Genomic DNA, 17,326 nt, shown 5'->3' with positions numbered 1-17,326 from the left:
AATGACATTTTTGTTACTTTGTAGTTGCTGAAGATATAAAAAACAAGAGTTAAAAAACACGTCTGTTAGTGCAATTACTATACTATTTTCGCATAGATGTGCTGTTATGAATTGTCCAATGTCACTAGAATGTAGACCTATCATTTTAAGTACAAATAAAAGGAAATGGTTTATAATGGATAAATAATATTCTACGATCGTATGTATAATGATTTGTTAAAACTTTTTATTTTCACTTGTAAAACACATTAAATACTAGTGTAATATGATATATAAATAATTATTTTTCATATACAAAAAGTCGAAATACAATAATAAGATCCAGAATATGAACATCTACACACAGTTCCATACATAAACATATTATATGACGCATTCAGTGCACAAGGAAATGTTAAGACATATTGAATCTTTAAGATCTGTGCGTGAAACTCCTTTTAGCAATGGCGGATCTAGCCCGGGACCGGGGGTGCTTAGGCCCCCCGGTTTCTTAGTGATAAAAATAATTTAAGCTATTATTTATATATTTTTGGAAGTTTATAGTAATCCTACGGTACCTATACCATAGTCTGGATACTGGAGCCCCCCCCCCCCCCAGGGCACCTTCTAGATCCGCCTCTGCCTTTCAGAGTTAAAAAGATTCATGTCCAGATATTGCAAATGATTGTTATAAAGTAAAATCAATGTTAACTTTTCCATGTACAAACTTTATGCCTCCTGCTCTCACAACTTGGATAACTGAACTTGATTCCCTTGTGCTCTGAGCGACCTATATACAAAAGAAATAACCATTCATGATATTACAATAAAATCAATGGTGGTTTGTCGCACACAATGCCGGACAAATAACTTAGGCTTGCAAAAATAATTTAAGGACACTAGCATTTCTTTTCTTCAAACTGTATAAAACTCTTTTCTTTCTATTATAGTTGTAACTCGTTGAGAGTTATGTCTATATATTAGAGATGAACACAGAAAGACACGTTACATAGTATCGTGTTATAACATTTTTTTTTTTTTTTTTTGTATCATCCGTTTACTTAAGTGTCCACTCACCACTGAAAATAGTCTGTCCTCTAGTCCAAAATGTGACAAAAGTCATCTAAAGCATAAGTTCAGATTTGTATTGTGTCCTTGTTCTAACTTTGTAGTAATACACCAATCCACCGCCAGCAGCGATTAGTACTACACATGGAACCGTAACACCCACAGCAATGGCTACAGTGTTATCTGAGTCATCTGAGCTACCTGATTGTTGACAATCAACAGCTGGAATAAAATTCATATTATTAATTGTTATTACTCACACAGACAATTACGTGCAGCACTATATGTAATTTTGAATTCGTGGAAATAAGTTACTTTTAGCGGTTTGAATAGCTACGCCATTCTTCTTAGTCCATTGATTTATAAGAGGAATTATATTTCTCTTTTTCTTTTCTTTTCTTCTCTTTCTTTTTGAGTTTAACGTAACACAATTATGCATCGAGGCTAGGGGAGATAGTGATGACTGATATTGATAATAATGGTGGAATGAAGAAAGCGAGAACAGAACAAGGGCGCCGATTTCTTTGTAATATGCGGAGGAGGCATTCAGATGTGTGTTTGGTTGAAGACAAGGGTCTAAGAAGGCAGATTTTAAGACAAATTGAATTCGAATTAAGATAAATATTGTATATTCATAAAAGATACACATAAGAATACATATAACAATACAAAATACATGTTCATAAAAATGTAAAGTGGCCCACATGTGCATTGGGGTGCCCGAGCCCCCTCGAATCGTTGCCCTTGGAGAAGAACCCCAAGAAAACCTGCGCACATGATGTTCACCCATTACAAAGTTCTCTTGGCGCGGATTGGGATCGAACAAGGGACACTATACACACCAGAGGTGAGCGCTCTACCATTGACTGAGCTTCCGCGGACCCCATTTTCTTTCAAAATGAGGTGGTACTTTTAATGAGATGTAATTTTACTGATTTCTTCCTCAAGTCTAGTAAAATGTCCCTTTTTCAAAATGGATTTTCATTATATGTAAATTTGCTATTACTTTAAATTAAATATGATTATTAAATATTAAAATTATATTTCCCAAAATTTAATTTTTACGAAGTAAGGGACTTTTAAAAACAATTCAAGAAGAAATCAGTAAAATCAAAAGATTAAAATTCCAGTTCGTTAGAAAGAGAACAGAAAAGTAATTTCCTTTATAAACCAATGGATTGAAGAAAAACGTAACAATGTTGGTGCAGCATTGAACATCGTTAAAAATAATCATAGTATGCTTTTGTTTGTTTGTTTGTTTGTATACAACTTATTGTTTCCTTTTCAGAGCCGATTCTATACGAGACATAGATCTTCAGCTTGACATATAATCCATGCCTCAAACTGGGTTCTTAATTCTAAAAGTAATCCACATTAAGCAGTAGGTTCATGTCTGATATACAGGGTTTGTCCGGAAAGTAATAGGACTGAGTCGATTTAAAAAAAAAAAATTATTGAGCCAATCTTTACAATTCTTTAAAAACTTTCAAAATAGGCTCCTTCTGCGTCGATCCAGCGCTGCTAGCGCGATTTCCAAGCATTGAAGGCGTCACGGAAGTCATTCTCCGGAATAGCTTTGAGAGCCGCTGTGCAAGCTGCTTGGATCCCCTCTGTCGTCTCAAAATGCTTGCCTTTCATCGGGCGTTTCAGGCAAGGAAACAAAAAGAAGTAAGGGGGGCCACATCTGGGCTGTAGGGCGGCTGCGGAAGCGTTGGGATGCCGGCCTTGGTCAGGTAGCTGTTCACAAGAAAGGCGGTGTGAGCCGGGGCGTTGTCGTGGTGCAGCTTCCAGTCGGCTCCGATATCTGGTCGGAGACGATTGACCCTTCGTTTGAGTCTCTTGAGCACTTCCACGTAAAACTTGGCGTTGACGGTTTGTCCAGGAGGAACAAATTCATGGTGGATGATGCCTTTGATGTCAAAAAAGACAATGAGCATCGTTTTCACTTTGGATTTGCTCATTCTTCCCTTTTTTGGGCGAGGAGACGCCGGCGTGTGCCACTCGGAAGATTACCTCTTTGTCTCGGGATCATACTCAAAGATCCATGATTCGTCACCTGTGATTACGTTATTCAAAAATTGGGGGTTACTTTCACACATGTTCAAATTTTCTTGGCACAATTCCACTCGCCGCAATTTCTGGTCGTCAGTGAGCACTTTTGGGACAATCTTCGCGCACACCTTGCGCATGTTCAAATGCTCCGTCACAATTTCATGAACCACAGTTTTTGGTAAATTTAACATCTGGGCAATTAAACGAATACTTAGTCGACGGTCTGAGTTCAAAACTTCGCGCACACGAGTCACATTGTCGGTGTTTGTCGAAGTCGAAGGTCTTCCAGCACGGTCTTCATCGACAACCTCTTCCCGGCCCTCCGAAAAGGCCTTGTGCCACCGAAACACACCACTTCTTGCATCATCTGGGTAAGCCTGCTTGATCATATCAAACGTCTCTGTCGCAGATTTACCGAGTTTAACACAGAATTTAATCGCGTACCTCCGCTCTAATGAACGCTGCATATTCGGCTTGCACCACTCACAGAAACACGTCGCGCGAAAAAGCCTGTCCTGACTCTCCGTGTGCTCGGAGACAACTGACCAGCCGCTCGTTCGTTAGCTAGGAACGCTCTCTACCGGATCCAATCGGTGCGTGCACGCTCCGAAATACAGTCATGGCGGAATAAAATCAGTCCTATTACTTCCCGGACAAACCCGGTAGTCTCGGGTTGAAATCCCTACAGTTGTATTGTATTTTTGTAATCTATTATACCGGATCATCAGTTTATTCGAAACCATGAGTAGGCCCCCGTGATTCCAATCAATTTCAGGCAGACCATCCAGAGTGAGGTTTTTCCCGGGTTTTCCTCATTCACATCAGGCAAATGTCAGGTTGGTATACCTAAGATAATTATATTAGGCTGCTTTCTTTTGTCCCCATTCCTTTCTTCTCCAATTCCCCGGTCAATGTGATCGCCAAGGAACGTCATCTCTCATATATGTGACGGACTAACATGGCCGTAGACGTCGAAAGCCCAAAAATCTAATCACTAATACCTAAAGCAATGGTGAATTCATAAACCATTCCTTATACCACGTATGTTAAAAAATTAATTGAGGGACCCAAAACATGTCACGAAGCTTTCAAGGAAATGACTGGACACTTCAAACTATGAATTGACTGTGCTAATTCAATAGAATGACTATGTGTCACCCGAGTTGTGTTAAATTTTGATACATCGCTGGTGCTACTTAAACTCTAACGCACTTTGGAGTAAAGTGTTCAAATGGCAGTCAGTAAATTAACCACATGATTTGGTAAGGAATCATTTTAGTACACATCATTGGTGTTGTATATACAGTTACCAAACAACTACTTTTACGTACAAGAATATTTTCTTTTTGTTTATGAGGAATAATAAAGAGATAATTTATCTCTCTTAAAAGAGGCATAATAAAGTGTAGTATAAATTATCTGAAAGTTGTTTCAAGGAGCGAAATGTACTTGGCGATGTGAAGGAACATCTAGGAACAACAGATAGCAGCACTTCTACTAATGTAAATGTTGAAAGAAACTATCGCACACTCACAAAACTAATTATTTTCGTGTAAGATTACAGGAAAATATAGTACGTTGTTTGTTGCTTAGTATAAATGTCAAATAAACCGCGTAATGCTTTGTTTATGACAAGAAAAGAAAAACTAATATAAATTTTCAATGTCAGTTATTAAATATTTATGATATAGTCGAAAGGCAATGTACATACGTAGACATATCTATCTGATACACAGTATTTTTAAGTGACAGTGATACATTTGTTAAACCATTGTTTTTAGCAAATAAAAGATTTTGCAGACCACAGATAAATAATACGGTTATTAATATTAGTATCTCAATAGCATCCGTTTACCATAAGAACATATTGAAAGATCATCGTGGCGCTGTTCCTACTTCCGCATTCCTTTGTTCATTCACCTGGTTCTGTAAGACCGCTTCACTGGTATTTTCAAACCGCTCAATACCGTCTCTGTGACAGATCGGTGCTGTGTTAACCGCAACATCAGACTCTTGGTGTTCAAATAACACGCTAAAGGGATCGTGCTGAGACCACTCACTCGCCTTTGTTAAAATTGGGTTCTTTGAACACTTTTTTTTTTGTTTACTGTGTAGTAATAAAACTTTGAAAATCTCCAGCACATACTTACAATGCTCGCCTAATTATTATATATATGTTAATAGGTACATTAAGTCAATTTTAGGTAGAGTACTAAAAATTTATAACGAGAAAAAAGTCAAGAAAATTAACAACAACAAAAAAATATAATTATATCCCCAAGTATTTAAATTAAAAAAGAATGTACAGTCTGTGTTTTAATATATGTCAAGCTTGTAAATTTAAGATTGATTCAAAACTGTAGTAATTAGGCGAGCATTGTATATTTACTAATTTATTTTTAAACACAAATACTGTAGCTTTGAATGTACTTTTGAGAAAATGCTGCTCTTGATTTACCACTGTTACTAACACTATAAATAAGCACTTTATTATTAGGTCTATTCTGTTAACATTAAGTATAAAGGCTACCAATTGTGCAACCAGTAAGTAATATACGTATGTGTGATGGTCCCAATTGCACTTTCAAATGTTTTTTGTCAATAAAGAAATTGACATGGAACGAACTCTTTCTATAGCTAATAAATACGTAGAATGTACACGTTCTTAATTTATCCAATATTGAACATTAAAAAAGAGGCAGCTAAATATAACAAACTAAATCATAAGTTAATTAATTTGCATATTATCTTACCTAATTTGAATCCTTTATTGTTATCGTCATTATATGCTTGATATTGGAAATTGCTGAAGTTAATAGTTGTATTTTCGCCCAGCTCAACGGTTTTCTCCAAGTTGCATTTATAAGACTTCCCTACAGATGTCTCGAATAAACCTAAATTGTCTTGTTGAAGTGAAACATTGTCACCTATATTAGGAAATATAGAAAAAATAAGAGAAAAAGTTAAGCAAATATATATTTATCAACAATAGTGTTATATTTTATTTACATTTAAATTTAATAATTAAACTAATAAAATTGCAATGTATAGCATAATTTGAGTATTCTGCATGAAAATGCAGACATTACCTTCGTGTTTGCAACTTCGGTTGTAACCATGGCAATTATAGAGTATATCAATTTTGTTTAATACAATTTTATACTTTTTATCAATATATCGTGCAATAATTGGCATGGCTGATGGCTGCGGCATTTAATTCATATAAAACCACAAGTGGTTCTAGAACAAGAACAGGGATTACCTTAACGATATTAAGAACCTATACCATATTATTTTTATGGGGGAAACTACTAAATATTTTTCAAAAGCTAACAATTTTTCTTTTGCCTGTTTTTCGTAAGTGAAAATAGATAATGATCATCATCATAGGTATTCTGCCTTTATTGGCAGGTCACTTGCCGCAGCTGAGAAGCTTCCATGCTCCACGATCCTCCGCTAACCTTTTCGTCTTCGCGTATGATCTTTCTGTTTTAATATCATCCATTAATTGTAGTCTCCTTCGCCCCCTCCCTCTCTTTCCCGCCACCATACCCTCTAGGACGTCCCTCATGATACAATCTATATCCCATATATATATCCCATATATAGTAGTCTGCCCCCTTAAGTCAGTGATTTATATGGGAATAGATAATGAAAGGCAACGAAAATACGAATCGGAAGAATAATCAGTGTTGCCATCCATAGAAATGACAGTGTGGCCAAAATTTGAATTACCCAAAATCTTGGTTAAGTCAGAGACTAGAAAAATAAATTCAACGGTAATTGATGACTTATCATGATATCTGTGTTCCTTGTTAACTACTTTTTAAATGTTATTTGTATTTATTTTGCAATAACTTACATAAGTTTTTACAAAATAAATAACTTATTAACAAAATAAATACAAATAATATTTAAAAAGTAGTTAACAAGGAACACATAGCCCTATATCATGATAAGTCATCAATTACCGTTGAGTTCATTTTTCTAGTCTCTGACTTAACCAAGATTTTGGGGTAATTCAAATTTTGGCCACACTGTCATTTCTATGGATGGTAACTTTGATTATTCTTCCGATTTGTATTTTCGGATGTACAATAACATTATCTATTATGGTGGTAAGTTACCTTTCATTATCTCTCTTCACTTACGAAAAACAGGTAAAAGAAAAATTGTTACCTTTTGAAAAATGTTTAGTGGTCTGCCCCCTTAAGTCAGTGATTTATATGGGAAATTATTTTTCTGGATTCTTTGAAAGTATCATAACTGAAGTTTTAAAGATATGATCTTACTGATTTCTTTATCAACACTTAAATTTCCCTTGCTTTTGCAAAATAAATTTGAAAAAATATGTAAATTTAATGTTGCTCAAATTAATTTTAATTAAAACATCAAAATTGTATATCAAAATTTAATTATTACGAAATAGATTTACATATCAGGAACAAGAAATCAGTAAAATCACATTATCAAACTACTTGTTTATTTCAAAGAAAAAAGAAAAATAATATCTCTACATATAAAAGGAAATGTAAGTTTGTGTGTGACCTCATTACGCAATACTCTATATACACTGTTACGCAATAACTACTAACCAATTAAAATGATAGCATAATTATCAATCTTAGACCTCTGAAGGAGCTTGCGATATTACATTGATTATTGCATGGTGGTTGAAGGGGAGAACGGCAGGGACTCACAAGTAAAAATAACAGAAAACAACCTATACTAGTGTCCAATTCATGGTTTTCGAGGTTGCTGAGATGCATAATGACACTTCCGATGCATCTGAAGTCCAAATTCATCTCCTGTTCGCATGTGAGTGAGAAGTGGAGTTGGAAAGGAATGGCAATAAAAATAATCAAAAATGACCGATATTCGTGTCCAATTCATAGTATCCTGGCTTGCCGAAATGGATAGTTGAACTTCAGATGCTGTTTAAGTGCACGATAAGCCACTATTAGCATGAGGTAATAAGGAATGAATGGAACGGGGTGACATTACAGATTTTTGTAATTAAATTTTCATTGAAATGCGTATCTTAAGAGCTGAGGAGTTCAAATATTTTCCACAAATCTATTCTTCCCGTGCGAAGAACGACTATTTCAGCTAGTTCTCCATATAAAACAATGAACTATAAGACAAATATAGACAGATATTGAACACTAGAACTAAGTTTTTTGAATAGATGAGTGGTGGAACAACAGTTGACAAATCTATTATTTCGGATAAACACTGTCTTGCCCATTTATATTTGATTTAATATGTTACATACTGTTCTTTGCATGGGAAAAATAAGGTTTATGGGAATTATTTGAAAGTTATACACAATATTTTCTCTAGTTTCAAATACTTGCCAATGTAAGTTTGATTTCGCTTAAGTTATGTTCACAAGTACTCGGTAAATTGCTTCCAAATAATTGTTCACTACGTCAAGACCGAGTTAAGTCGTTTTCTCGCATCCGAAAGCAGCAGATTCACTCAAATACATAGAAATCATTTGGGTAATTTTTATTCAAATTCCATCACCGTCGGGAAAATAACTTTCACGGGTACCAATTTTGAAAAAGTTAGGTCGTAAAATCCTCCCTTGCACCTGAAATCGGACGATTTTCTCCTCTTCATAGAAGCTGTCACTCAAAATTTATTTATCGCAAACTGAATTTTCCAAGAATCATCTTAAGTCTTTTTTCCAGTGTCGATAATTAGCCAAATTATCTTTTTGAATATATTAATATTTTATATGTGAAAATATATAGTAGCTAGACAAATTTCATATGCTGAAAGATCTAAAAGAAATTCCTATAAAGGTAACCAAGAAAGTTCTGTTTCTTTTTTTGGAGGTCTGTGTTCAATTGGCCCTCAATTCCGTGAGTAGAATGCGAATGGAGTTAAAGCGAAGGTCAGTTGTTGGTGTCGGTATATCCAACATACTAGTTGTGGCACTTCAGTTACACCGTGAACTAGCTTCAGGACAGAGTGAACATGGGACCTCCACAGAGCGTCATAAGAGCGTGTATGCAGTACAAGTTCGAATTGGGATCAAACGCTGCTGCAGTGGGGCGAAAAATATGCCAGGCCTTTGGTGAGGGTGTCGTGACTACGCGGACAATGCAGCAGTGGTTTAATAAGTTTAAGGACGGTGACGAAACACTCGAAGACGCAACACGTACCGGAAGACTAACACATGTACAAAATGAAGATCTCCAGCCAGCAATTGAGGCAAACAATGGCCAGACATGTGAGAAATTGGGACTACAATTCAGTGTGAGTGGAGAAAACATTCTGCAGCGCCTGCATCAACTTGGGAAGCACTATAAGTTGGGCCGATGAGCCCTACATGATTTGACTCCGGGCCAGAAGGCAACGCAAGCAGACACCTGTGTTTCTTTGCTGTCTCGTCTGAGGAAGGAGTATTTCTGGTTAGCATCCCATGAAGCAGTTCCGAAACATCCGAAACCAGCACTGCACCAGAAGAAGGTCATCTTGTGTGTTTGGTAGATGGCTCGCGGGATCGTGCATCGGGAACTGCTACCAGCTGGTCAGAGTATCAATGCAACTGTGTACTGTCAGCAGTTGAGCCGTGTTCAAGAAAAACTCAAAACTGTGGAGCCAGCACTTCTGAATGCCAAAGGGGTCCTCCTTTCACAGGACAACGCTAAGCCCCACATGGTTTGGAAGACCCAGGATACCATTCTCCACCTTGGATAGGAAACACTATTGCATCCGCCATACTCCAAGGACTTTGCACCGTCCGAGTATCATCTGTTCCATTCCTTGGACAATCACCTTAGAGGACGCCAGTTCAAATCCCTAGTAGAGATGCAAAATGCACTTGATACCTTCTTCACTTCATGCCCACCAAGTTCTACAGCAACGAATCCATGGCCTTCCAAAACGATTGCAGAAGGTCGTCGATTCTGATGGAGACTATTTTTGATCCTCCAGGTACGTCTTAGGTGACATATCGATGTTCGAAGGTGGTAGATGCAAAGGTGACAGAACTTTCTTGGTTACCTTTATAATAATGTAAAATTTTCTATAAAGCTATGTACATCTCGGAGTAGGATAACTCAAAGCTCAATAAGTAAATAAGTAGTATTCAATAAGTAAATTTGTACCAATTTCACGTTCTACAACCAACTGTTCCAAAGATCTGGTAGATATTGAAACAAATGTTTAAGGCTGCCTTCTTCTCTATACGAGTACCATTTCGTAATTACATCATCAAGGAGAACATTTGTACGAAATGTCAAGTTCTTATGATCAAATGTTCGTAAGATGTGATAAAAGTCGAAGAAAATTTCCAAGGCCTCATTTTGAGTTATAAACCTTACTCCCTCAGTCTAGGGTACATGGGATATATACAAAGTTTTTGGGTTCTATGCCTAATAGTCCGCAGGATCTGATAACGACAAAAAATATTCATGCCTCCCTTTAACCTCATGCCGACGTAGAAAAAGTCTTATTTACAGCCTAAAGTATCAGAAGAAAATTTATACAAAATTTCAAGATTCTGTACCTGACAGATTCGGAGATCTAGCGAACAGAAAAAGTTATTAAAACCTTCATATTCCTCCTCCTTGGCGCACTTTTCGCGAAATACTGGTTTATCTACAGCCTAGAGAGTAAGGAAAACGTACATACAAAAATTTCAAGTGTTTCAGATGCCTGGTTAGAACTTTTAAAGATGGCCGCAAGAATGTTCATGATGAGGAACGAAGTGAGTGATCTGTCATCACTGGAGACTTGGTGCAGAAAGTTCACATAAACGTGAAAGAGAACAGACGCTTTACAATTTCGTCGCTATCTGATAAGTTTTCCTCAAGTTTCAAGAAGTATTGTCTATGAAATTGTGACTTAGCGCTTAAATTATCGGAAGTTGTGCTCACGCTAGGCACCGAAAATGTTGACTGAGGTACACAAAATTAAACGTTTAACCACTGCGTTGACTTTTCTTGAGCGGCATAGTGAGGAAGATGATTTCTACAGCGAAATTTCACATGAAGGAACAATCCATGGAATGGTGGCATTCAACATGAGACTAGAAAGTGAAGTTCAAGCAAACAATTTCAGTCCGAAAAATCATGGTATCAGGACATATGCGGTACAATCAGAAAACCAGTTTTTCTGGGACATTTGCGGTACACACCGTGGAACGTGCGCCAAAAGAATCCATTGCACCCCACGTTAGTCTAAATTAGAATGAATATAATAATAAAGGAGGTGGGTATCGAGACGGAACAGCCTAATATTATATGATTCATTCTGATTGGCTGATTTTGGTAAGTTATGAATATATAAGAGAAGATCACGCGGACTACCTAATGGAAACTATCACAGTAATCGAAACCTCTAAGAAGACACTACGCACTTTTCATCAAGGTTTCCAGTAGAGACAGTATCGAAATTTCAAGAACGGGAACATACATGACTTGTAGGAAACAATTGTTCCTTTGATCTTCGGCTTCTTACCAGCAAGAAATAGTAAGACAAGAGTTTTTTCAGTTTGGTGATGGCTAATATTATGATTGGAATCCGAAATTAAGCAAGTTGGATTTCGAACAAGCACCAATATCATCTCAAAGAACGCTGTTACAGCAGGAAACGCACATTAGTGGGTGTAATTTTCATTTTAATTTGTCTGTGAAAGAAGGTTAAGGAATTGGAACATGAATAACCACAACTCAGTTCTAGAGGTAAGGTTCTGGCTCAGAATGTGTTTTGTCTTAGCATTATGTGTTACTGTTATGCGTTTATTTCTAGTGTACAGTTGAACTCTATTATATATCATGAAAATAAATTACTAATTCATTGAACGTTAATTTTGATTTTGTCTCTTATACTTATTCAGAGCTAGATCTGCCCAAAAATCCTTAAATATGCTAATAACAATGGACAACTGTGTGCAAAATGGGTGACTTGTGATAAATCACTCCTCAGGCAAGTTGATCTTTGCATAATTCGTCGTAATTAGAAATATCTCAATATGTTGAAAGCGAAGAAAGAAGAATATTATATTTCAACTCTAAGTAAACACTGGCAAATAGTTATTGGAAAACTTAATGAAACCAAAAGGTCAAAGTGGTCACCTCTGTCCCTGCCTACACCTCTGGAATGGGTGGTATTGAACTCACATACTGATCCGGGTTTTCTTTACGTAGCAACCATACTGTTTGGAACTGAAATTATCATAGGCCTACTTAACTCGTTCATCGTGGAATACCCAGAGGTTTTCCATTCACAAGTAGACGAATAACGGCAGAATAAGTGGAAAACCATATTATGTGGTTAACGAAAGCTGGCGCCTGACAGACAGCTGCATGCGTTATAGACAAAATAAAGTGGATGGTTCATGCTAATCACTTTTTTTAACGTTGTTTCTAGGGAACTAAAGTCGCTGATCTTGGTGCCGGTAATCGAACATTGAATCTTCTGTCAAATATTCGAAATAGTATTATTTTTGTCATTTGGAAATCATACGTTACCGGTACTAACTATTCTGTCATATTATTACGATTACAGAATTATAACTTATTAAATATTTTAAAGTTTGTCACAGAGCTGATGTCTCTATTGTGGTAGAGGTTTGGGCAGCAACACTTCCAGCGCACCACGTGTTCTGTCAAACTGTCAGATTTCCTTAACTCACAGTGTGTAATGTGTGTGAGAAGAAGATGGGCAACTAGAAGGAATCACAAGCACTCCAAGAAAAGCAACATTGTGAATCTTTCTCCAACAGACTGTAGCGGATAACATCGTGTCCGTGGTTTTCTCGGGTACTCCCGTTTCCTCCCGATTTTCATTCCACAGTTCTTCCATCATTCAATTGTCTTAATCATTTGTCACTCTTAGCCTAACACACATGATCGTAGGACGTTACACTGAAAGATTTCATTTCATTTCATATTTTCTGCACCAGATAACCCGTACGATAGTATGATGATTTTATCACATATGCTTGTAGTCTTGCAAACGTAAGACCATTATCGCTAATCAATTGAAGTCGAAAAGTAGTGCGTGTTTGCTAACCGTTGTCACAGCTAACAACTAAGAATACTCAAGAAATCAATAGTATGAATTATCAAACGTGTAAGTAATATGCTTTCTCAAGATTTATAGCCAAATTATAGAATACAGTGTTTGACCACACCACTTTTGATTGCAAAATTTGAGGTATAATAAGACTACAAGATAAGATTTTATATGCAACTTACCTTTTTGAGCATCATCAAAATATGAATCTAAGTATATTGCCAATTTAATTCCATCAAGAACAAAGGAATTAGTATTATTTTTAAATTTCAAAATAGCAAAGTTCTGTCTGTCTTCTTCCTGTATGCGATTAGTGAGGTCAAGAACTGGTGCAGGCCATGTAAATGAGATATATTGTCCACTTTCACCTCCACATTTACCATCGACAATCACACCACCAGAATTAGGATCGGTTGGAATAGATATTTTCCCTGTTTTGCTCTGAAAAAATAAAATCGAGAAAAATTTAACCCTTGTATATATTGACTTAGAGGCCGATTAAATATTGACTTATGCGATCGCAACACATCTTTGCTATCAATTTACGACAAACAACGTGGCCGATTGAATATCGTTTTTCAGAGCCTTAGCGATCACAGTACCTCGCAAAATTTTTCTCTACGTTTACGATTTGTTCGTAATTTTAGGCATATCAATTTGTCTGGATGTTATCAAACTGTAGACGGTTATTTGGACATGCATCAGAAACTAGCAGTCTTAAATTTATTGAATTACTATTTAAATCAAGAAAATTAATTTAAAATACTTCTATGAAGTGGTCCCGACATTCATAATCTGCGGATGTCTGGTACATCGTGTTCACTTATTGAGTTCTTCATTGCATAATGCATCCGTTTTACGCACAAAAAAAAAAAAAAAAAAAAAATTACAAAACAGATAGCATGTTTATTCAGAAATTTTGTTCTAAAATTCGGATTCAAGACTTTTAATCTCATAAATTTAGCTTTAAAATCGCAAAATCTTACGACTGACGTCATTACACCAATTCAAAAATATATATAAAAATGTATGTATTTAACGTTTGTCGGAAATTGATCGTAAATATAAACTTGTGATAATGCAAGTCAATATTTAATCCGTCCCTTAGTTTTGGCTATCCTAATAATAAACGAGAAACATTTCAGTCTATGCTTCACGCTAACCTTAATAATCAACAATCACGCTAATACCTAGGTAGATGTTACTACATGCGCTGTCACTTGCAAAATAACACCATGTATGTATAAGTGAGTCCTTGAGTAATCTTAAGAATGGTATGGAGTTTGGGTTGCTGATGGCCTTAAATGTAAAGAATTAGAGACTTTAATCAACCTATTTTAAACCTATAGTATACAGGGGCCAAAGGCTGGGATAAAACAACTAGTTAATAACTACATTTAGGTTGCTGGCTGGTTGAGTAAAAGTTTTGCGTTCCATTTACCGTCTCGTTCCAAACGTGTACCACCAGTGTTCAAAGTGGAAAAAAAAAGCAGAGGCGGTATGTTTCATTACAATTTTGACTCAACATACCGGCTATCTAAACGCTGAAATACAGTGAGAGTATGTTGCCTAAAACATTGCATTTCTATTTACGTAATGACTCAAAATCATGGAAGAGCTTCTCCGTAGTTACGGGGAAAGGGAGCATGGAGAGGCTTTGCCTCCCGCCCTTAACTTTCTGAGAAAAATAAAGAATATCCCTTATGTTGTATTGTAGAGAATTATACACCAAAATGATCAAAAACCGAATTTTTATATGAACAATTTTTAAACAATTTCTCGTGGAACAACTCCGAGACCCCCACTCGACTGAGGGGCATTTCAGACCCACAGAAGATCCGCCCCTTCACAGCAGACAACCCCTAAATCTACCCATGCTCAAATTTTCAGATTTGATTGCACCCAAAGTTCCCTTCGCATTTGTACATATAGGAGAACCAAATCCACCATTATTGTATGTCAGTCACGTATGTTCTTTAAATTTGGTCTTCGATTATGCTTTAGTAAGAAAATTAGGAAATTCAGTGAAATTCATATCATGAGGATTAACTTCCTGCTAAATGAATATATTGGGGAAGCATGTAAGAGATATGTTTTTATTTTTACTAAAAACTTCTCCATATTGAAAATATTTAACTTACATTAACTAACAATAACAAATTGAATTAAAAGCAATCGCCACAAAGATCTAAATATTAGGGATACACTCACACACAGAGATAATCACCGCACACATATCCACAGTGTTATCCAATTATTAGAAAGTAGGCACAAAAGAGGTTCCGACGAACTCATAACAATACTTTCCGGTTTCAGTTTAAATGAGTCGTCTAAATACACTACATTTTGTTTGTATTGGAACCATGATTCATTCCTTTTTGTCATGTGACCCTTACTGCAACTAACACGAGTTCTTGCGTAGATGCAAGAGGTGAACTTTGTAGAAACCTTATTTTAAAAACAAAAGGTAGGAAAAATAACGAAAATGTCGGTATTTGGAACTTAGAAATTATTTCTACAAAAGAAATAATAACATCTTTGACGTGCAAAGTTATTCGTCAATTACTGTCTACAAAAATGGATTAATTAAAGGTATATTAGCATCCACTTCCCAGTGACGATATGTCTTGATCACTGAAAAATCAGAGACGGTATGTCTTCATCACTGAAAAACCAGAGGCGGTATGGCATGCTACCGCATACCTCTCAGTTCGACCACTGTGTACCACCGTATGAGACATGAACCTACTGCTTGACGTAGGACCCGAATAGGATTACCAGGGGATTTTATAATTTTTAGGAGGAAAAAAAAGGAAGAGATGTTGTATTTATAACTTACTATATAAACACATGTATATGCTTTCCGAGTTTGACATACTGGGCAAGTCAAAATGATAGACCCGATTTCAGAAATTTATTCTGTGAAATCTAAATAAACATGTTATTGTAAGACATGTGCTAACAAAGGTAAATTGTCAAAATTTTCTTCAAATATATCACAATCACAAGTGTCTCTACGTGAGCACCTCGCGCAACACGGCATACATCAAGCCGACAGTCAATTTCCTGCCTGTTAGTCGATTTTAGTTTACAGATGCAGCCCGAATCTTCTGAAATGTTCAATACCACTTACGAATGGGCTTGTCCTTAGGTCAGTCTCTCCGATATTTAGTACAGAAATGCCGTTTCACACTAATCACAGACTCGTTTACATGATAATTAAACACACAGAAATATCTCTTGTTCTCCAGTCAATGCCACATTCCTTAACTGCTCGCTGCTGAATCTTAGCAATAGAGAGTGGAAACTAAATTTTGGAAGTTGACATTTCAAATCGCTTGTCTCACAGTAACATATATTCACAGAATAAATTTTTGAAATCCGGTTCATCATTTTGACTTGTTCTGTATAATAATTTTATTTAGAAACTGAGGCAGTTTCATTGAAAATAATTGAAATGCACAAACACACACAAACTGTATTTAGTTGGGAGCTCTTGTACTTCGGATCCCATGTTAACCTGTAGACATTACACACATCTACATTAATTGTGTTCATTACACAAACCTCTATTGCATTTTAATTATATTTTAATAAAGACTACATCTCTTAACACTGTCCCACATTCTTTTTTACACACAGCAACAGAAGGCATGTTGTGCTGTTGAATATGCAAAGAAAATGTCCGTTATTGCAGTTTAACGAAACTTTCGGCGACAATTTGTGCTAGTCCACCTGACAAGAACTACATTAAGAGCTGGCATACATAACTCACGGGGACAGATTGCCTATGCAAGGGCAAAAACCGTCCTTCACATTCGGAGGAGACAGAGTTCAGTAATCTTTCCAACGCAGCCCCGAAGTCAGTTCGGAAAGCACGTCGTGAGTTAGCATTGCCCCCCTTAACAGTCTGGGATGTTCTCCGTAAGTGTTTGAAATTCAAGGCTCACAAGCTGCAACTTGTGCAGGCACTCACTGAAGATGACAGAGAACTTCGCATCGTCTTCTGTATAGACATGTTGGGATTCCTGGAAAATAATCTTAGGGGCAGAGTAGTTTTCAGTGATGAGGCGACCTTCCGTATCAACAACAAAGTCAACAGGCATAACATTCGAATCTGGGGTTCAGAACACCCTCGGGGAATCATTGAGCATGTCAGAAGTTCTCCGAAGTTGAACGTCTTTGCTGCCAT

At 36.5% G+C, this 17,326-nt stretch overlaps 1 protein-coding gene across 2 annotated transcripts in view; it reads right to left on the bottom strand.

The window, feature by feature from the left end:
• Positions 1-200: 200 nt before the first annotated feature.
• The window catches only part of LOC145693201 (uncharacterized), a 36,622-nt gene continuing 19,496 nt past the window's right edge, over positions 201-17,326 (bottom strand). For both annotated transcript variants that reach the window (XM_081768984.1, XM_081768983.1), the window contains exons 3-5: positions 13,317-13,575; positions 5,853-6,026; positions 201-1,269 (exon numbers count right to left, since the gene is read on the bottom strand). In XM_081768984.1, coding sequence (XP_081625110.1) covers positions 1,103-1,269; positions 5,853-6,026; positions 13,317-13,575 — 600 coding nt within the window. In that variant the 3' untranslated portion in view covers positions 201-1,102. The remainder of the gene's footprint in view (positions 1,270-5,852; positions 6,027-13,316; positions 13,576-17,326) is intronic.

The sequence above is a fragment of the Thermobia domestica genome, chromosome 8 (genome assembly GCF_964235325.1).
Source record: "Thermobia domestica chromosome 8, izTheDome1.hap1.1, whole genome shotgun sequence".
In the NCBI taxonomy this organism is placed as follows: Eukaryota; Metazoa; Arthropoda; class Insecta; order Zygentoma; family Lepismatidae; genus Thermobia; species Thermobia domestica.
Note: the sequence above shows the minus strand (reverse complement) of the source record. Positions and strands in the feature narration are given on the sequence as shown.